Source organism: Python bivittatus, unplaced genomic scaffold (assembly GCF_059951505.1).
Source record: "Python bivittatus isolate LINGU-HERP-01145 unplaced genomic scaffold, Pbiv_v1 ctg000670_np1212, whole genome shotgun sequence".
Lineage (NCBI taxonomy): Eukaryota > Metazoa > Chordata > Lepidosauria > Squamata > Pythonidae > Python > Python bivittatus.
Genome location: NW_028277094.1, coordinates 7,535,633 through 7,556,973, shown reverse-complemented (window position 1 = coordinate 7,556,973; position 21,341 = coordinate 7,535,633). Strand labels below are relative to the sequence as shown.

The 21,341-nt window shown below is 45.3% G+C and overlaps 1 protein-coding gene across 2 annotated transcripts; it reads right to left on the bottom strand.

Moving 5' to 3' along the window:
- Positions 1–1,321: 1,321 nt before the first annotated feature.
- TMEM255A (transmembrane protein 255A) lies at positions 1,322–19,637 on the bottom strand. Of its 2 annotated transcripts, none has more exons than XM_007436177.3 (9): positions 18,863–19,637; positions 15,553–15,695; positions 14,120–14,182; positions 8,720–8,809; positions 7,925–7,987; positions 7,469–7,557; positions 6,847–7,009; positions 4,116–4,256; positions 1,322–3,081 (listed from the first exon to the last, which is right to left on the bottom strand). In XM_007436177.3, the coding sequence occupies exons 1-9, from the start codon at positions 18,918–18,920 to the stop codon at positions 2,920–2,922; spliced, it is 972 nt and encodes a 323-aa protein (XP_007436239.1). In that variant the 5' UTR covers positions 18,921–19,637; the 3' UTR covers positions 1,322–2,919. The 2 variants fall into 2 exon arrangements, with proteins under 2 accessions (XP_007436239.1, XP_007436240.1); XM_007436178.3 differs by having other exon boundaries at positions 6,847–7,006; positions 18,863–19,631.
- Positions 19,638–21,341: the final 1,704 nt, after the last annotated feature.

The following is a 21,341-nucleotide window of genomic DNA, read 5'->3' as shown; positions in this document are numbered from 1 at the left end:
GTCCTTCTGCAGCAGTCTGTGGGCTAAACTGAAAGGCAGCGTTGCTTAGTCTGAACCAGTGTTTCTCAACCTTGGCAACTTCAAGATGTGTGGATTACAACTCCCAGAATTCCCCAGCCAGCATGGGGGAATGCTGATCCAATTCTGGGAGTTGTAATCCACACATCTTGAAGTTGCCAAGGTTGAGAAACACTGGTCTGAACTGTGCTGGTTGAGGCCTGTGGCCAGGATCCTAACCCCTTCTGCTCATTTATATATTGGTTGTTTATGTAAATATTAGGTTTGCTATTGGGTCAAAGCATCAGCACACAACTTGGTGTCCCCAAAAGATTCTGGAAACCCCCCCTTCTTACCTGCCATCGATTTGGGGCATCTATGTACTGCTAAAACTCTTGTGTCTGTAACCTTCAGCTGGACAAAACGGTGCGTCATAGGGCAACAAGTTTTGAACCAAGGTACCTCAAACAGGCTAACTTTCAGAATGCATCCAAAATCCAGAACCCATGACTCCCGTGGGATTGAAATTTGGGAAATTTGCGGCTGCTTCAGCACTGCTGTGTTGCCACACTGCTGCAGTCAGTCCAGGTCACATGATCATCCTGGGCATATTCCCAACCTTTCCCGCCTCTCTCTGTCCCCTGTGCCCAATCGGCTGGTGGCAAAGCCCAACGGGTGAGCGGTGATTGGATGCTTTGGAAATGAGGCAGAAATTTTAAATCTCCTAACAGTGGTGGGTGTTGAGGGAAGGATGAGGGAGTGACTTGGATGCCTGCTGGCAAGATAGGGCTGGTTGGGGGGCGCTGGTGGTTGACAGGTGAGCCCTCTTCCTCGAGGAGGAGGCTTCACCAGAGCTCTCCTGGGTGTCATGAGGGGAGGGCAAATAGTGCCAGCCTATATTATATGTGGAGAGGGAGGGAGGGAGGGAGGAAGGAAGGAAGGAAGGAAGGAAGGAAGGAAGGAAGGAAGGAAGGAAGGAAGGAAGGAAGGAAGGAAGGAAGATTTCTGATGCTCCCTGCCAGCTTCCCACAAGCAAAGTCAATGGGGAAGCTGGCAGCAAGTTCTAAGTTGCTCATACTCCCACTGCTTTTTTGCCCTTGGTCATTCCATTTCTCTGTTTAGATAAGGAAATATCTCTGAAACAATGACTCAACAGGTCACGGGGTTGTCTAGTATTGGTTAAAATTAAGCATCCATAAATGTTACATGTAAAAGACCCTGTTCTTCAGGTGCAGGATCTTTTTTCCCCACATCACAAGCTGTGCTTCAGAATTTTCAGCAGAGCATCTCTGTTCCCTGACAGCAAGTAAACGGAGCCTGCAAAGCAGTAGAAATATTCATTTATTCATGCTAGCTTTCTGGGTGCGCATGTGCACACTCACACGCATATAAAAGAGGCACCTTTTACAAATGAAAGCTTAGTTATGGTGTGTCTGTGTGTGTGTGTTTTTTTAAGAACACCCAAACTTAGATGTAATGGCAATAGTTGTTGATGGGACGAATTCTCTCTCTTCACGCTTCTTGGCAGGCTCAGCTGAAGTTAGAGCCCAACTCTTAACAGAAATTAATTATCCGTTTTCTCATGCTGGGAGTTAGAATAAAACCTACCTGTGATATTAGCAGAAGACAAGAGGTTAAAAAAGGAAGTGACCTAGGAATGAGGAGGAAACACAGCAAGATCGCCAAGCATCGTTTTAAAAATTAATAGCTGTTTATCCCAAGGTAACTTGAGAAATTGAAATCACTTCTAAATATGTACGCATCTTGGACAGGACAAGACAGCACATAAAATTGTTGTGAGGTAGAGGAAGGACTAAATTATTTCTCTTATGCTTTTACAGAAAAAAAAAAAGAGAAATTTCATTTCGATCATGCATTTCATCAAACTAGAGCTTTCCTCTCATTTCAAAGAAGGAGGAACGTGGCCTTTTTTTCCTGCACAGTGCTGATGAATCTGCCACTGGGTCAGGATAGAACAACCTGTGTGACCAACAGCCCTGAAATTAATAAACCACTCTGTATTCATACTTTCCCGCCTGCGCATTTGTTGTTTGGTGGGCTGCCTCTCCCCCCGCCACATCCAGTTTTAAAGAATTAATTTCATGCACTCCAACTCTTTGGTACTTCCTTTAAAGGAACAGTAGGGAACCTTTGCTCCTACTATAGCAGTGTTTCTCAACCTTGGCAACTTGAAGATGTGTGGACTTCAACTCCCAGAATTCCCCAGCCAGTATGGCTGGCTGGGGAATTCTGGGAATTGAAGTCCACATATCTTCAAGTTGCCATGGTTGAGAAACACTGTGCTATAGGGCTCAATTTCCCATCAGCCCTAGTGATGAAAAATGATGGGCGTTATAGGAGACTACTGGAGGCCCACAGGGATCCCAATTCACAGCGTCTTCCAGGTCAAAAAAAAAATCAAGATGGCAGCTACAACCAGGCCATCAAAGTTCTGCCCCCTTTTTATGTGCGTCACAACCCACCTAAAAAGGAGAGCTTTGACGGCAGGGGTTCTTTGATGCCTTTCTGGACCCTGTGCCAGTTTGTGAACTCACAACCTCATCCATTCCCTTCAACCCAGCGTGACCAAGGAGGACAATTTCTGAAGCCGAGGAGAACCGGGCTGAGGCTAGGAGAGATCCCGGATCGCCAAATGCTCTCTTTAGCAAGCAATTCGCCCAAAGCAAGTACAGCAAGAAAGCAAGCGACTTCTTTCGAAACGGGCCACCGCGATTTCTCCCGACGTCATCGAGAAACGAGCAAAGGTCCAAGGCAGGATGCCCACTTTTTATCCCTGCCAAGTGATGCAAGGCCCCCTTTCCCTGGGGTCCTACATGGGCTCGGAAGGGCCACTTCGCTTCCTCCAGTACACAAGGTTTGCCGTTAGTCCAAGAGGCAGCGCTCCTCTCCCCTGCCCGGCTTTCATGGCGAGTAAGGCGGCGGTTTTTCAAAAGGTGGGAAATACGGCGGGGCGTAATGAGGTGGGTCACCCGTTGGGGACCAGACCGAGCTGGGCGAGGGCGGCAACGAGAGCGGGTTCTCCGACAGACCAGGCGGGCTGGAGGTTGGAAAGATGCTGGAATGCTGCAACGGGAGTGGAAGAATAAAAAGACATTGAAGTGCCTTTATGAGGAACTATCGCCTCGAGCCGTTTCACCCCGGATCATAAGGAGCTGCTTTTCAGCAACTCGGGGCCCCTGACCCTCGTGAGCTGTGTCGCCACACCACAGTGAGCCACAGGCTGACCAACTACGTTTTCACCTCCTTCTGTAGTGCAGGGCTCCAACCCAGAAGCTTAGCCTCTGGTTTGGCGTGTGCAAGCCCAGTGGAGGGGGGATGGAGTAAACCATGGTTACGTTGAAATCTGTACTGCATCTTGTGGGGGAGTCTGCAGGGGTGGGTGAAAAAGGCAGGTTGGTGGCTGTGACTGAATCCCCCCCCCGGTTTTGCATTTGATTGCGCCATTGCGCAATCCACGCCTGATGCCATTCAAACTGCCAGTATCTCCTTTTCAAATGTTTTAGCCTGGTAGAAAAGGATTGTTCAACTCTCCGAGCGGCCTCACATTGGCATAACATAACGGCTTTCTCCGTTGTTTTTTTTCTGAAAATCGCCTGACCAACCCACAAATCATGGGGGTAGAAAAGAAAACTGAAACTTAAGAATAAAAGATTATTCTTAAAGTGCTCTTGGAACACTTTAAAAGCAAGTCAATAACTATCCTCTAACCCTTTATGGGGCACTCTCCCCTACGATACTTGAAGTCCCACGGCTTTCTCTTGATTCTCCAGAGGCATCGCTCTGGAATTGAAAATACTTAATGGGGAATTCTGTGTCTGAATAAAAAGCATTGATCCCTCCAGCCATTTCGAAAGCTCAACCGCGTTTTGCTTGGGTCTCCCACCAGCTGTTTCATTACCTCCCCCCAAACCTGTTCTGCGCCCTTTCTTAAAACTTGCAACGCCAAAGGATGAACCAGTGACCTTCTGCATGTCACATCTCGGCTGGTATTGCTTGCCAAAAAATAACACCAATTTGAAAAAGGTGTACTAAAAAGCCTTTCAGCGGACGAGAACGCGCTCCCAGCTTGATGGGGACGAAGACAAAGTGCACCGTACCTGGAAGTCATACACTGAATACGGTGGCAGGTGAGGAGTGCTGTGATAGGTGTTGTAAGAGGTCACCTGGGGTCGTGAGTAATAGGACACTGCGGGCCGCGTGTTTTCGACTGTGCAGGTAAGAGTTGGGTGAGCGGGCACCTGAAAACAAGGAAGAGTGGAGAAGGCCATGACCTTGGAGAGTATTCTTCAAAAAATCAAAATGTGGCAATAACATGGCAAGAGAAGTCAGGGAAGAATGGAGGGTCTCATCCAAGTTTCTCCAACCTATGGCCCCTGGAGGCTCTGGACCCTAACTCACATCACCCTACCCAGCATGGCTCACTCCCTGGTTGGGAATGATAGGAGTTGTAGTCTAAAGCATCTGGAATGTAGTGTTTCTCAACCTTAGCAATTCTAAGATGTGTGGACTCCAACTCCCAGAATTCCCATGCTGGCTGGGGAATTCTGGGAGTTGGAGTCCACACATCTTAGAATTGCTAAGGTTGAGAAACACTGGTGTAGAGGGAGCCTGGCTTGGTCTTATTTCACTTTACCTTCTGTGAAATTTATCTTCAGTTTGTTTTTTTTAGGAGGGAGAGGAAGATGAGCTCTTAATGGCATTAAAACTAAAAGGGTTTCCAGACTTCACTTCCACATTCTTGGCAAGAGAAATGCTTCTTTGTTCAAGGGAAGTTTGCCCAGAAATACATCATGGGATCGTAGCCAAAATGCATGCTACCATTATAGTTAAAAGGCTGCTGCTCTCAATTAAGCTCAGATCAGCTGGCAGCATCTAGCCCATTTAGAGGAAAGCTAAACCCAGATCTGATTAGTGCATGGATAGGAGACCACCAGAAAATCCCAAGGTGACAGGTTAGACTTGGAAGTTGCAAGGAGGCAGGGACCAAACTTTTCCATACTGTTGCCAAGAAAACCACAAGGACGTGTTCACGTAGATACCAGCAACTGGGCTCAACTAGTCTTTTCCTTGCCCACCAAGTCAAATATTTAGCCCACTATTCCTTTTTAAACCAATTTGGAAAAGAAAAACAAAAACAAGGATAAAACACAGCCTTTATATCCAGGAGATCTCAGACTAAATCTGGAGCAATTCCTGATGCAGCTTAGAAGGAGGCCTCTCTGAAATGTGGCTGGTGATATCAACGGTAGGCAAGCTAAGAGCGTAGGGCCACGTGTTCATCCAGACCCTTTCCATTTTGTTTCAGACCCTCTTCCACCCCACTTGCCAAAATCTTTAACCTAATCCCTTAAATAAGATGAACTTTTTAAAAAAGGAAAAGAAAACCCGGGTACAAAGGAATATAGAGATGACCTCAGGGAAGGTATGAAAGAGCCGTTAAGACGGAAGAAAGGAACAATCTGCTAAGGAGAGACTCGGAGAAGAGATTACACAGTCCTGCAATAGAAGGAAGCATGAGAGAAAAACTCAAAATATCCCTGCTTTCAGCAAAAGATAGGCAGGGGGAAACTGGGAGGCTTTCAACATTGATGCCAGCCCTTTGGGGTAGGCCAGGTGAAGAAGTAGACACCACAGGGATTCCAGGAATGTTATTTCATTGCTGTAGGGTACTGTTTCCTAACTGTGGCAATTTCCAGAGGGGTAGACTTAAAATCCCAGAATTCCATAGCCAGCATGGCTGCTGCTGAGAATCCTGGGAGTTGAAGTCCACACACCTGTTGGTGAAGATGATGGAACTTACTGAGGTGGCCAAATTGACTTCTTTGATTAGAGAAAATATATTGTCTAATTTTAATGCTGACTGGAAGCCCCTTGTGGGCTTTTTGCCTGAAACAGAAAAAAAATGAACTTATGATTTATGGTTTTGATGATTAGACAAGATAGATTATAGAAAGAAGAGAGCCATGTTTACCTCTTTCTCTAAAGTTACATTTATAATTGTACTTATAGCTGCTGTAAAGAAGATCAGAAGCCACTTCTTTGTATCTTTCTTCTTTCTTTTCTATTTTTTATTTTATTTTCCTTTCTTGCACGTTTAGTTTCCTCTTCGATTTCTTTTTCTTTCTTCTTTCTTACTTATATTAGTTTGCATTAGTTTTCATCTTCTTTTAAAAATTTTTTAAATAAAATTATTAAAAAAAAAAGAAGTCCACACACCTGGAAGCTGCCACAATGGAGAAACACTGCTGTATCAACAGAATCTGGAAAGCCTGTCCAAGTTTCTCTCTGCTTCATCTTATACAGTAAAAATAAAATCAAGGCAGGGTTACTCTGAGTTTCTTTGTCATGCTTCCTTCTATCTCAAGACTGTGCGTTTGCTTTCCCAAGTCCCTCCTTGATGTCTCTCTCATGCCTTCCCCAAGGTTGCCACTAAACTCCTTTACACCAGAAGACCCCACCTCTCCATCTGTGTGTATGACTCTACCCGCTTTACATCTTTATCTTGCTGACCATGGCTCCAGCATCTAAAATATTTCCTTCCCTAGTTTATGCACTGAACTAGGTAGTCTAATGGTTCAATGTGATCTAATGCAGATTCCTGGGTTAAGTTTGCTCGGACAATTTTAGGGATCGGAAGCTTCAGTCCTCCCACCTACTCACTGGGTTCCCGTTCTATGCAAAGCCATGAATGGTCCGTTTGGGCTGCAAACGCAGCCACTGAGATTTCTGCACCCTCGCTGACCACCCGCTCAGACCTGTCGACTGTTTTGATGCAACGTGCAAAGCCCAGCAGCGTCTGAAATGGCCTAGGTTCTTACCAAGACTTACCATATCTTTAAAACCACCCAAGACGGCCGCTGTGATGATCCCTAAAACCAAACCCAAGATATTCAATACTGTCGCCGACCAGAGCAGGTGGTAGAGGTGAATGATATCTTGGCAGCTGTTGACATCAATGAATTCATAATAGCCGCCAGAAATCTCCATTCTGCTGGATAGAAAGAAGCAAAAGTTCTCAATGGCATCAAAGCTAAACCTCTAAAAGGTTCAAATCTGCAGAAGGGAAAACGCCACACAGCTTTGCGTCCGCGTCCTTATTCATTCATCCTGCCCCCTTTTTCTCAGTAAGTAGATTTGGAAAGTAGACGAATAAGACGTCAAGAGTGTCCAATTGCCCGTTTATGGGGCACTGGCTTACAAAACAAAAAGGTTTGGTTGTGGAGGGGGACCTGGCCTTGGGTGGCTTGGCTGGTATGTTGTCCACCAAGACCAGATCTGCGCAGAAAAGGAGGACGGGCCGTGGAGGAGCTAATCCTTACGGCCCAGTGTGACACCCTATCTGAAAAGATCTTTCCATCCTCGGGGACTGCAAAACTTTCTCGGCCTGAGACATGCATGCCGTCAACTTGAACTCGCCACGTGGAAGGGCAGCGCTGCCTGTGCCACTCACCTTCCGCAGTGGTACAGGTCGCAACAGAAGCAGGTGTTGGTTTTGATCTTTGGAATGCAGGAGCTCCGGGGCTGCGGGTGGCAGATGGTCTGCATGGGAGACAGAAGCATCGAGTGGCCTTTTTTTGTTATTCCAACAAGGGCACCGGGGAATCCCGTTTCCGGCTTTGTGCCATGTCCTGCTGCAGGCAGGGGACCCTGATGCGGAAGGCATCAAACAAATTTAACTTTAGCCCTGCACACAGAAAACTAGCCTGTTGAGAACAACCCTAGGTTGAACCTTTCTCACTGGACATCCAAACCATTTTTGATCAGTGGTGACTCCTGGGGAAGAGCATTTGATTCCTTCAGCCTTTAGCAAAAATACAATACAATACAATACAATCACAGCTACATTTCTAAAGCTGGAACAAGAGGAAGATTTGGTTCTGGACGGAAAAAAATCAGGATTACTTACTGCTGGCTGGATGGTACTTTTGGAATAGTAGTGACAGCGTCCTGCATACAGCGGCCTGAGGTCCTGTAAAAAGAAAAGAAATGTTTCCCCCCCAGTTTTAAAACAGTTCAAACAGCCATCCCTTTTCATCAAAAGAGGGGACAAATATTCAGAGGAACCATTTTTTTCAAACATTGCACTGCATTGCCCATTTTAGAGAAGTCAATTCCCAGAATGCTCAGCAACGGCCATGCTGGCTGGGGAATTCTGGGAGTTGAAGTCCCCATGTATGGAGGGAGCCTAGTCTGGGTGATGCAGATGAATGAGACGCAATGCTGTGTGAGGATGAGGGTGAGGAATCACATGTTGACATCCTCTGCTAAACACAAACTAGGACAAACAGCCTTGCAAGCAGAAAACCAGCATACCTGGCTGAACTACTATTCTCCTCCCTGATGAGCTACATTTTTTCATTTTTACTAGCAGGAGTATAATATTTGTTCTTTTTTACTATCCACCCAACGAGGTAGAGCAGATCAGGAAACACACTCCACAGGAAGACCAAAATACTACTTTATTTGGTTTCTCCAGGGCTTCTCAGAGATCATTGTGCAACGCTCATGTATTTTCAGCTCCATATCCCTAATCATGAGAACTAGGGCCTTGCTTTTTAAAACCGAAGTTGAGAAGATCTAGAAACGAGTTTCCCATCCAAATGGGTAATCTCTCCTGTTTGCTCCAAGTTTTTATGCAGGCCTGTGGGGAAGACTGGGGGTTTGTCAATTCCCCACTAAATCCTTCTAGATCCATACTCACTATATGCCTGGCAGCAAACACGCCATCCACAATCGCGCAGCAGAAGGCGGCAATGACGCCAAAACTGATGAACACAATTGAAGCGACCAGCTGTGGGGGGCAGGAGGGAAAAACAGAAGAAACTACTCAGTTGCAAGTGGCTGGCATTTTATCTAAAGGCTTTCTGCCATAGCATACACGGAGAGCTATTTTAAGAATCTACCAGAGTTCCCTTTAGCAGTACAGAGTGAGCTCTCTGAAAGAAGCTCTGTTTACACACACAGAGTGTAAAGCATGTATTGTAACGCTGATCTATTTTGGGATGCACCAGCCTTCAGTGGTAGAATATATGCAAAGCGTGCAAAAGATTCTTGGCTCAGTCCCTTGCATCGTGTGCACACACACGCACACACACTAGAATTAACTGGGTGGTTGGGGTTGGAGGAGACCCTCTTCCTAAGAGCCAGCAAAGTCAGCCAGCCTCGGAAACACTAGACTAGAATCTAGCTGCTAGAGAACCAACTGGGGTAACGTAGCTTCCCGTGAAGGACTACGAATTTCATTTACATCCATCTTGCTGGCTCAAATCCTACTGTGTACAAAGGCAGGTTTTGCAAAAGTCCTGGCTTGTGGATGAAGCCACCGTGGTGGCATTCACAGGCTGCCCTAAGCCATGCACACCAGCTGGGGTTGCCCTACACACCAAACCGTAGCCAAACCAACCACATGATGACTCAGTGCCTTGTCTAAATTCAGCCAGTTGGGCTGGCTGACAATCACGTGGGTTGCACTTGCTTTACTTATCCGAAGCGCCGATACTTAACTCCCAAAGGTCACCCAACCGGCAGAAGGAAAACACAATATCCTTCTAATATCCCTTTAAGGGTGTCTCTCTTTGGATGACGCCTGGACAGAATCTTTCCATTGGTCTAAAAGTGGGAGTGGACCTGGGCTAGGAATGCTAAGTAGACCAGGTTGGCCTGATTCATACTTGAGTGGGAGACCTCCAGGACTGTGGGCTAGGCTGGAAAACGGAAAGAAACGCCATAGAAAAGGGCAATGGCAAACCACTTCCATAACACAGCCAAAAAACCCTGCATGATGTAGTCAGCAAGAACCAACCTTGACTCAAGGTTTCAAAGCTGGTGTCTCCACTGAGCTACAACGGAAACATCTTCACAGGAAAAGCAGGGGCTATACTCAATCACATCAGTGGTCTCTTCTTGGGTTAAAATTAAAAGGGTCAACTCCCTTGAGAGGTAGCCCCATCCGTAGCTAAATCCAGCAGTCTTCCCCAGTACTGTGCTGGCTAAGAATGATGGAAATTGAAGTCCAACAACATCAGAGGGCAGCAAATTGGGGATGGCTGAGTCCAGTCACTAGAGAACACTGATTGTAATATGAAGGACCCTCAATCACCTAAAGATAACAACGATGGGGGCTTCAAAGTGGACCAAATGTGTCCCCAGACAGACATTCCCTGGTTGTTGATGGATATAAAACACCTAGATTCTTCTGCTATTAAATCTAGCATTCTCTTAAATACCTCTGTTGGGCACTGTTTTCTAGGCAAGGCTTTTGGCTTGTCCTGTGCTGGCTTTTTCTCATCTTACCTATCTTTTCTTGAGTTCTCAAGGACACAGACCTCGTGTCTTGCTTGCCTATGGTCTCATATCATTTGGATGAAAAGGTAATTAGTTTACCACTAGGAAGTGTCTACTGACAATTTGAAGAGCTCTCAGCTAGACCTTCTTTGATTCCTACTAGCATGGCAGTGGTGATGGGATCAGCCTGTTCTGAGACTCAGAGACAGAACATACAGGAGTGGAACCCTGGAAGAACAGCTGAGAATGTGACACGGAACAGAACAACAGAGATTCGTTCATCCCAACATCACTTCCTGGTCAACTGGTCACTTAGGGAATCTGGCTGCCTGGCCATTCCTCACTGACCTGCTGGACAATTGCTGTTCCACCCGTCTTACCACCACCTGATGGTCTGTCCCAAGGTACTTCTGTTTCCATTTATACTCCCTTTTTCTGTGAAAGCAGATGGATCATAATTTTGAACAACAGCTCAGAATCATGATCATGAAGGGAATAGAGAGGAAGAAAGAGGGGAGAAAAGTAAATCCATTGAAGGGATTCACGCTTTCATGATGGTTATACTAGATATCATGACATTATTCCATAGTGCTGTCTAAGACAGTCCAAGAAGAAGCCATGTGATATTTGGGACGGCTTCTTCTCCTGGTGCTCCATTTTTCAGCCAAGGAGAGCACCCCCCTACAAAGTAGCTTCAGCCATTCAAATGAAGCCCAAAGATGGAGACTGTTTGGGTTACATGGATCTGCTCTTTTTTTCTCTCTGTGTAAAAATACAGGCAGCCTCTCTTTGCTCACGGCAGTTGATGACATAATCTAGATTCTAGGCTCTTCCTTCTGGGGGGAGGGAACAAGATTTGCAGGTGGATCAAGGAGTTGGTTAATCAAAAAGAGGTCAGTCCATAGAAGCAGCCCTTGAGTTGATGAGCCAACAGGTAAAGACTTAGCTGCACCCCCCCTTCCCTAAAATATACCAGGGAGAATAGCTATGGGAAGTGGCTAGATGATTCCAGTTGAGCCAAAAGATGCAGATTTGGTCTTCTTCAGATACAATCAAGCACCTTATCACATAGATCTTGGATGCCATGAATTGCCAGGAAAATTTCTCTTCTTCAGATGAAGAACCCTATCCCCACCCTCATGGAAGATGTAACTTTCAGTGCCTTGCCAATCCAGAAAATAGTCCATCCAGATTTCTTCTCTGGTCCATTCTCTTGAAAGAGTTCCTGGGCATAACATTCCTAGCTGGCTATTGAATGAACCCATTTCCTGAGTTTATATAATACACTGAACTTACCAAACAGGTTAAGCTTGTACACCATGCTAAATCACAACCTACTCTCCCAAAACCTAAGCAAGGTTAAAACCAACAAAGTGCTGCATGTTGTACAAATACAGTTGCAAGGTCATTAACAACCAAAATATGGTAATCTGTAGGGATTCTTGCTACCCAGACATTTTAAAGAGGCTGGGAAGAAGCACAGAGGAAACACTGTGCATGGCACAAGGACCGGATTCAACTTCCTACATCTTCCAGTTGAGTCAATAAGCAGTGGGCGATAGGAAAGATTTCAGTCTAAGAAACCAGAAAGATGCCGCCCATCTGGGCCGACAGGTGCCAAGTTAGATGGACTGATGGTCTGACTTGTAGATAAGTTCCTTACGAGACTCTATGATTTAATGGCAGATGTCACACTTTGAATGCAATGTATCTCCAAGTAAGATTGGGAAGGACTCCTGGAGATTAGAGCATTAAAAAAGCCCTGTGGGTGGATCAGACCAAGGACCCAACCAATTCAGCCTGCGTATGTGCATATAGCCTCTGATTCCCTACACAATCCTTTCTCCAGAAGTCTGCATCTGACTTTCTATACTTCTGTTCAATTCCAAGCAAAGATATTAAGTGGGAAGTCCTCTGAAGGCTTAGGGTTAACTTTCTGGCTCATCTCCTCCTCTACTGGGAATGAGGTGGCATTCTTCACTAAGTGCACCCCTTCAAAAGTAGGTTTCCCTAGACATGTCAGGTTTGAAATATCTGGGAATGGTCAATCTCAGCCAAGAAGATCCACGTTCTGCTTATGGAGGAGAAATCAAAAATGGTTGGAAAGAGGGAAGAAGTCATTAATGCTAATTAATTAATTGATTTAAACACTCCTCATAACCTTCTGGGTTGTTCTAAGGAATACAGTTTGAACCCACAGGTCTATCGTATTGCATAGTGGCTGCATCAGGCTAATGTCTAGGTCTCTGTTTAACAAGAGCTTTAAAAAAAGAAAAGAGCGAGGGTCAATCTGAGATCATTCGTCAATTGAGAAGAGGACTCTGATAGAACAAGGAGAGGCTGTAACCCAATCTTAGTTCCTGCTTAACTATGAAGTCTGCTTCTACTGCCTCAAGCCAACGTCTGGGCCCTGCGGGAACATTAGCAAGCAGTAAGTCAAGGCTGAATCTTGGCCCACACAAGGTGTGTTGAAGAACTTCTTGCGAAGGCTGGGTTATGTCAGGGCCTTTCCATAGATAAGAGCATCAAGCAGACTTCTCTCAACACATAGTTCGGTATTCAAACGGTCAGGTGGATCACTATTCTCATTTTCAAGAGAATTAAGCTGAAATCCTGGCTTGTGACAGGTGTTCTACCACTGAGTTATAAATCAGTGGAAAGTGACCATGTAATCGGATACAACTCAATTGACTAAACCGTAGCTTAGCAAAGTGAACATATGCTGAGGGTAAGCAGCACTGAGAGAATGTGAGCACGCTCACAAAGTGGTGGTCATGGTGGACAGGGCCAGTAAAAAAAAAAAACCCACCCATTTACCAAAACTGGGAAGTTTCTTCCTGGCTGTTTTTCTAGCTCTCGGGACCCTTCCTAGCATCTTGTCCTGTGCCCTTTTCTTTTCGGAGAGGTGGACATATTTGCAAACAAATCACTGAGTTTCACTCATCTGCCACTTTTCTTTACAAGGCACCCTTGAAAACCAAGAATGCTTTTCAGCTGCTCTTTTATGTTTTTTGCAGTTTAAGACATCAGACACTGGTGGGCATTCACAAAGGTATTCAACAACATACTGATTCTCAGGGGTACCGTATGGGAACCCCAAATCTAAAGCAGGGATTGTCAAACTTTTTCAGCCCACGCAACCTGCTGAAGAATTCCCAGAACCCTTGATCAAGGGGCAACATTTTAGCTGTGTTTGAGTAACTTTTAAATTTTTTTAGCCTTGGTCTCTTGTAGAACTGTAGAGCTTCATCGAACACGCTTTGAAAAACCCTGACCAAGTGTGTTTTGCAGGGGTGTCCGCAGGATTTGATCAAAAAACTCAAGACTGTGGCCATGATGGCGTGATTGAAGCTCCACCCGCTCATGTGCGTTGTAACACATAAAAATGGACAGAGCTTCAAATGCATTGTTGTGGGTACCATCTTGACTTTCTTGACCGTATCCTGCAGACACTCTGGTGCTATGCTTGGCTGGCTAGCTGAACCTCTGGAGTATGATTTGCATTCAATCCATGTCTAACTCTGGTTTTATTATGTTTCTGCACTCATCAAATTCCCTGGAATGGCAAAAGTATTATCATTTTGCATGGTGGTTCCAAGGCTGACTACATCAAGGAAATAATACCATTAGCTGCACTGGAGCTTTGATTAAGAAAAAAAAGCTTCTTTCCATGATACTTTTCTGCTCGTCAAGCTAGAGCTAAAAAAAGAAAAACAAGGCAGAAATGCCTGCTTCTGGCACAAGGGAATCGAAAGAAAATTACGAATTCTTTTTATTACATTAACATAGAAGTAACTTCATCAGCAGATCCACTTACCATTTGCCTTTTATTTTCTATTAAATTGGATCCAATAATTCCAAGAAATGATCCAAAACCCAGCTGAAAGGGAAAAGATTTAAAACATTTACATTCTGGCCTGGAAGTTGATTACTTTTTCTGTTTGGCACACAGTCATATTTGGAAACAGAGTGGAAAGATGGAGCACAAACACACATTAATAGATCTTTCAATACTTTTCTCCCAGCCTAAATAGGAACGTGGGCAAATTAGGCAATATATTGTGCAATAATAAGAAGGGTATTTTTGCCCATTTACAGAACCTGCAACTATCTTACAAATATTTCACCTCACTAGTTTGCTCCTGGCCAACTAAGACTGACCCAGTTGCGTCAGTGGAAAAAATGGGGGTCAACAATCAGCTATGGGGAAGTTAAGAGCTGTATGTATGTCAAATTGGCAGTAAATCTCTCCCCTTTTCTTTGTTCTTTGGCAGCTCCAAAGCCTTGGTGGCTGCCTTCATGCTTTTACGTTAAGATTGTTTATGCTTTGAAAAGGATGGAAGAAGCACTTCAGACTTTACAGGAGCAGAGCAATTTTCTCTGCCTGAAAGAAACTTTGCTATTCTGGGCAACGTGTTCAATTTAATGCCTAGAGACTGAGGTTTGATGCAGGTCTTCCAAGTAATTTCAAAGTACGCATAAACCTGTTCTAGTTTACCTCTTGAGCAAAACAGGTGGGAGCAGTCTGTAAGAAGCAACCAGAGAGGACCCAGGTTGCTATTTCCAGGGACAGAATGGTGCAGAAAAACAGGCTACTCCTACCTCTGAATGCGAGCATCGCAAAGCCAGGCGCTTATCTCAGGAAGTGTAGTACATTAGCAATGAAAAATGTTTTGCTTTGGTCACGACAGTGACAAGAAATGGAATCAGAGCCAAACCACACATGGCCTCTGTTTGTCCCTGGTATCTCCTCTTCATTCATCTTAGGAGATTTCAGGAGGCTTTAACAATGGGATGGTGGGATGCAGGGGAGAGCAATCTGAAACCTTGTAAGGGGCACTGAGAAATCATTGGCCCAAGACATGCTCACCCAAGCAAGTTGATCTTCCTGCACCTTGCAGAAGGTTGGATTCCAGATCCTTGGGATCTCTTCCAACTCCACAGTCCTGAGGTTCTATAAATCAGGGTTCCTCAACCTTGGCAACTTGAAGACGGGTGGACTTCAACTCCCAGAATCCTTGCTGGCTGGGGAATTCTGGAAGTTGAAGTCCACCCGTCTTCAAGTTGCCAAGGTTGAGGAACCCTGCTATAAGTCATCAAACTGCAGCCCCTGCTGAAGAACAGTGAGAGCAAGCCAAGGAACAGTCTTTCACACCCAAGCTATGCCCATCTTAAATCATCATTAACATTTGTAAGATTTCCAAGGCAACGGTCCAGGTTTCTCCCTCTGTCCAGAAATTCTATACTTACAATAGCCCCCGGGTAGTAACCTCCAACAGTCACGTTTTGAGTTCTTGTTGTGGCAGCAAGGCCCACTGTGAGAATTAGGAGCGAGACAATGAGGAGGCTCACAGTGACATAGAGGGAATTTCGCTTCCTTCTACTGAAAGACCCTAAAAAGATACATAGGGAATTAAATAAGAGGATGTACCTGTTCTGTCAACAAATCCACCAGAAGCCCCGCTCCAAACTCCAACATGTTCTGCGGGGGTCCACTGGGGAGTCATAAAAGAGCACTTCTGAACATACCACACATTGTCTGACACCAGGTTAATGATTTGCTCATATTCTCCACTCCAGTTAGCATCAGCTCCTCCAGATCTTGGGCAGAGAGAGAAGTTTACTTTCACCTACTACATTTTATCTGGATTACAACTGAGATCTTCAGCATCCAAAAAACAGTGTTCTACCAACAAGCAGTAGTTTCTTTCCCCCTCTTTGAAAATGACAACCTAAAGATGACCAGAAGGAATCCTGGTTTTGTACCATCTATGGCTTAGTAGTTAGATCCAGATAGTGCAATTATAAATTTACTTCTTACTCTATGGTTACAAGATAACCATCTTCTTTCTATAATCTATCCTGTCTAATCATCAAAACCATAAATCATAAGTCTTTTTTCTGTTTCACACAAAAAGTCTATAAGGGGTTTCCAGTCAGCAGTAAACGTAGATATTGTCTTTTCTCTGATCAAAGAAGTCAATTTAGCCATCTCAGCAAGTTCCATCATCTTCACCAACCATTTCTCCGTTGCGGGTAATGCTGGATCTTTCCGTTGTTGTGCAAACAATAATTTCGCTGCAGTTATCATGTGCAAAAACAAAGTTCCATGACTTTTTCCAACTGTTTGTCCACCAATCCCGAAAGACAAACCTCTGGTCTCAATTGTATATTAATCTTTAAAATCCTCTGAATCAGTGTGTGTATTTGAATCCAGAATTTTCTAGCTTATTTACTTATCCATCAAACATGATAAAATGTCCCTTCGTGTTCCGACTGAGCACAAATTGAGAAGAAAAGTAAACTATAGTAGTAGGAACACCCCAGAAGAGTCCCAATCAGACTCCTAAAATTTTGAGTTGACTCCACCTGCCCCATTAAAAGGGACTTCCACTTCTGCTGAACGGTAAAGTTTTTGAATTCAGTTATTTTATGTATGCATGTATTTCAACAATTGATATGGCCACCCATTTCACAGCAGTGACTCTGGGCAGCAAAGAAAGTTAAAACCAACAATGAAAACAATCTAAATATTGTAACGCATGTCCAAGATTGCAAACAGCCAATTCCAACTTACAATTCATAATACTATGTCAGCTGGCAGAGCTCACAACCTCCTAGCCCCAAACGCCCGAGGGAGCAGCCAAGTCTTTAGCACCTTGTGAAAGGCTAACAAGGATCTGTCTAGTCAGCTAAGAGACTAACAGCCTGTGCAGATCCACCAAAAAAAAAAAAAAAAAATTGATGCCATTTTCCAAATCGAATACAGAAATGTGCTTTAGATACAACGCTAGTTGTATTTATTCAGAAGTCAGCAGAGTGCATTCAGCTAAACTTACTCCAATGTAAGGGTGTTTAGTTGTAGGCACACTATAATCCAGGGATGGGCTTCCCTTCCCTACCCTTTTCTGTGCCCCCTGGAGATCCTGTTAATCCTGCTACTAAATGTTGGCAGTGCTACTGCTGAAGGGCAGACATGGAGTTGCTTTGTTCTGCTGTTCTGAGATGGGGTACAACAACACTCAAATAATATCCACCCCGTTGGTAGAAAAAAAAAAGACAATTCTCTGCACGTCCACATGTGTGCACACATGCACATGCATACAGAAAAGGGATAAATTCTGTGCCCAAATTCTTTGATTTGTGGGTCTTGCATCCTGCCTCCCCCTCCAATCTTTATGTATGGCCCACTTCTGATTTAAACAAGCGGACGTGAGATTGCTTTCTTTAGCAATTCAACACCAATGTTGAACTGTAAGCACTTGGAGGAGAATTTTCTTTGAAAAGTGAAAGTGTGTGAAACTGAGTCACAACTCGCAGAACTAAAGGGGAATGCTTGGCATCAGCTATTTTAGGTAGATACTCAACCAAGGAAGCCTCTAAAAGGGGCCAGACTAGACCCTGGGTCTTAGTAGCTAGTGGATAGATGATTTTTTTCCGAAAGTCCACATCCCTTGCCTTGAATTTCTGAATGGCTGAGGAAAACCAGCCTTTATGATTCAAATCAGTATATCTTTGAAGTCAAAGGAGTGGGTTAATTGAGCAGCCTTAGTGAAGTTGTGAAGGCACCAACACCTGAAGATGGTGGTTCTCAGGGTTTTTGCAGAGACATCTTTCCAGGTTCCTACCTGGGGAGATGGGGACCGAATCTCCATCCACACTCATACAAATCAAGGGCTGTGGATTTGAGCTGACTTTCTCTAGAAGGAAGGAAGGTAATGGTGACCACATATGTCACCTGCCCACAAGGTGGCCAGCTAGGTTGGGCTCTTCCTTGGAGAAATCCCCCAAACAGGGAAGTGGAAACCAAAGGGGCCAAGTGACCAAAACCATATATTATCTGAACAGAAGAGTGGTGCCCAACTAGAGATCTCTACTTCTTTTGCTATTCAATAGGAAAACAAGGAAGGAGAGATTATTTTAAGTAAATGGAACCTAAGTGGGGGAAAGGGAAGAACTCTATTTCTGAAAGGGGTCATCTTTCATCCAGGCACTTTCAATTTTGGTGGCCAGCTCCCCCCCACTTTCTTTTAAACACTCATTTTTTTGTCACTAATATCCTGCTTTTCCTCTGAAAGCTCCAAGTGGCATATACGGGGGTCACCCCCATCATTTTCTCTCCTCCCCCCTCGCTGCAGAAAAGGGGCTGGTCCACTGCCACCCAGAGAACTCCTGGCTCCAGGGAACCCTTGAAGTTCAGGCTGGCTGCTCCAGGTCTAGAGACCGCAACCTTCTTCTCCCTGTTTGGTGCGGGGGAGGGGGGAGGGCGCTCCTGGAGCTGCTACCGCCAAGTTTCTTGGCAATGGGGGGGCAAGGAAGGGAAATGGGAGACGCAGCCGGAGGCTGAGCCAGGCGCTCAGTGCCCCCCTCGCCCTGCAGCGATCAAGCCGCCTCTCCCGCTGGCCGAAAGACCCCCAGGCTGCGCGCAGAAAGGCCCTCGCCAATTACGCACGGCGCCCAGGCGCGCGCTGCCCGCTGGCGAGGGGCGCCGGCTCTCGCCCTGCCCCGGTGCCCAGCCGGCCTTCTCCCCGCCGTCCAGAGCGCGGATCGAGCCACTCACCGGCCGAGTTGGAGAGCGGGATCGCACTGGAGCGCGGCTGAGTCAAGGCCTGGCGCATGGCGGTGGCGGCGCGCCTCCTGCGCCCTGGCCCGCGGTGCCGCAAGGCGCCCAGCTACCGGGCGCGAAGCATCCTCCCGCAGCGCTCGGGGCTCGACCCGGACCCGGCTGCCGGCGCTTGCGCAAGACGGAGAAGAGCGCCACGCGCGGAGAGCTAGGGGCTCCAGCTGTTGCGCCGATCCCAGCCGGCTGGTCCCTCCCCCGCGGGGTTGAGATGCGCCGGATTCCGAGCGAGGAAGAGCCGTGCGCCTCGATCCACGGGGGGCTCGAGAAAGGGACGGACTGTCTTTGATTCTGCCCCTGGAGGGGTGGGAGATGGCAAGTGAGGGGAAAAACCTTCAGAGCCAGAATTGCGCTTTGAACAAAAATGCGGGCGCCCGAGCCAAAGTCCAAAAAAGGCAGCGACCGGAGTGATCTTCGCTCTGGGCTCCCGAGATTAAAATGGTCTCCCTGATGCATCAGTGCAACGTTTCATTGATGAATCTCTCCGTTCAGCCAATCGAAGACTGCACGTTCGGGTTTTATACAGCAACAGCCGACATTATTTGCATGCCTGTATCACAGTAACAGCAATTAACCCTTCATTAATAACATGTTTATTATCGCAAATTTGGGGCACTATTTTGGGCGATGAAAAGAAATGGGAGATAAATTGGTAGGGTTATTCTGATGGAGGAAACATTAAAGGAATGATTGCAAATTCCCCCGGAATATTATACGAGGAATATTTTACAGCAGTATTTATCTTATCGCCCGTGAACTTTAAAAGGTCTCACGTTTGCAATAAATTGTTCTTCAGCGTATTTTCAGATAAATGATGAGGTTTAATGTAAAGGGGAATAAAAAGCACTTAGTTGTTATTTCGACAATATGACATATTCAATATGACATATTCAAGGTTTAGCCTAAGCAGCTTGGCAATTAATTTGCAGAGGAGCAATGAATAGAATAGCAGGGAGGCTGAAGTTCTTTGCAAAGCAAACTTTTTTTAAAAAGGAATATACAAAAATGATTCATAAACAAGGAAAAGTTACATAATGTAGCAAAAGGAAATTTATTATAATAATAGTTGGGATAGTACCCAATAAGAAAGAAACAAAGAGCAATAGTTTCATAAAACGGCTATATTTGCTTAGAAGTGTCTTGTTAAACTTGCTGGGACAAACTCTGAAATAAGCAGGTCTGACATTGTAGCCATGACTTAAGCCCCTTTGATTCAAATTCTTCTGCGTGAATACAGAATTGAGATCTAAAAAATAGGTGGCTTCAGAATTTTAAAATTCCAGGTGTTATCTCTCTTTTAGCAGACTACCCCTGGTGGATCTTAGGGCTCAAGGAACATTTAAAAAGAAAAGAAAAATCAAAAGTCCCTCCTGTTCAGTCTGGTCTCACCAGGGAATAAATCCTTTCCTAGAGGGGCAGAGGTAGCCAGGAGGGGGCAGAAGAGAATTCGAAAAGAGATGGAAAAGGACCACCTATCTAGACAGTGTAACATGATCATCCTGGGCCAAAAATAGAAAACACTTTGGAAAATACATCTATCTGGCTATGTAGAGAGTGTTACTTCTCTTAGCAATGTGGCCTCTTTCTGTTGGGCAGTGGTGGTACATAATTCATTTGAGATGATCTGTCGAATGTCCTGCTTCCAAAGGGAGGGGGGGTGATGGGAGAAATGGGTAAATGATATTTGTAGGAGGCAAGGGAGAAGGTGGGTGCTGGAGGCTGAGGCCGGAAGTCAGCAAAATAATTTGGAGCATTTTGGCAGATCTCAGATCTGGACTTCAGTGAAGACTTGGACTTAGGTTCCCCCTCGTAGTGTACTCTAATTAGTTGCCAATGTCCACATCTTTACTGGTTAAAGAGGATGACTGAACTCTTTGAGCCTTATGACCAGTTTAAACTTCCCAGAATGCTCTGGAGAAATGCTTACACAGAGCATTCTGGCAAAACTCCAATAGTTTTGGCTCATAGTCAATGGCTGTTGATGACGAGGGTACAAACTTTTTCAAGCTGAGGGCAGTTCATCCTGATCCCGGGGGGGGGGGGGTGCCATATAGGGGGGAGGCAGGTTAAAAAGATCAGATGATGCACATTAAGTACAACAGCAAAGGGGGGGGTATCAATGTCTTCAGGGTGCAAGGGACAAAATGTACACTATGACACCCACTATGTGGGTGGGTTGAGAACAAATGAGCTGATATTAATTTAAATTATATTAAACTTAAGATAACATTAGAGGACCTTTGGAACAGCTGACACATTCTTAATTTGTATAGCCCCATCTATGTTCAGGATGTTTTAGAAAGAATGGATGGCTGGGTGGATAGAAGCTTCAGACCCTAGAGACTTACAATCTAAAAATAGACATGAAACAACCAGAGATGGAAAGACATGGAAAGAGGAACAAAAGTGATGCCTCTAA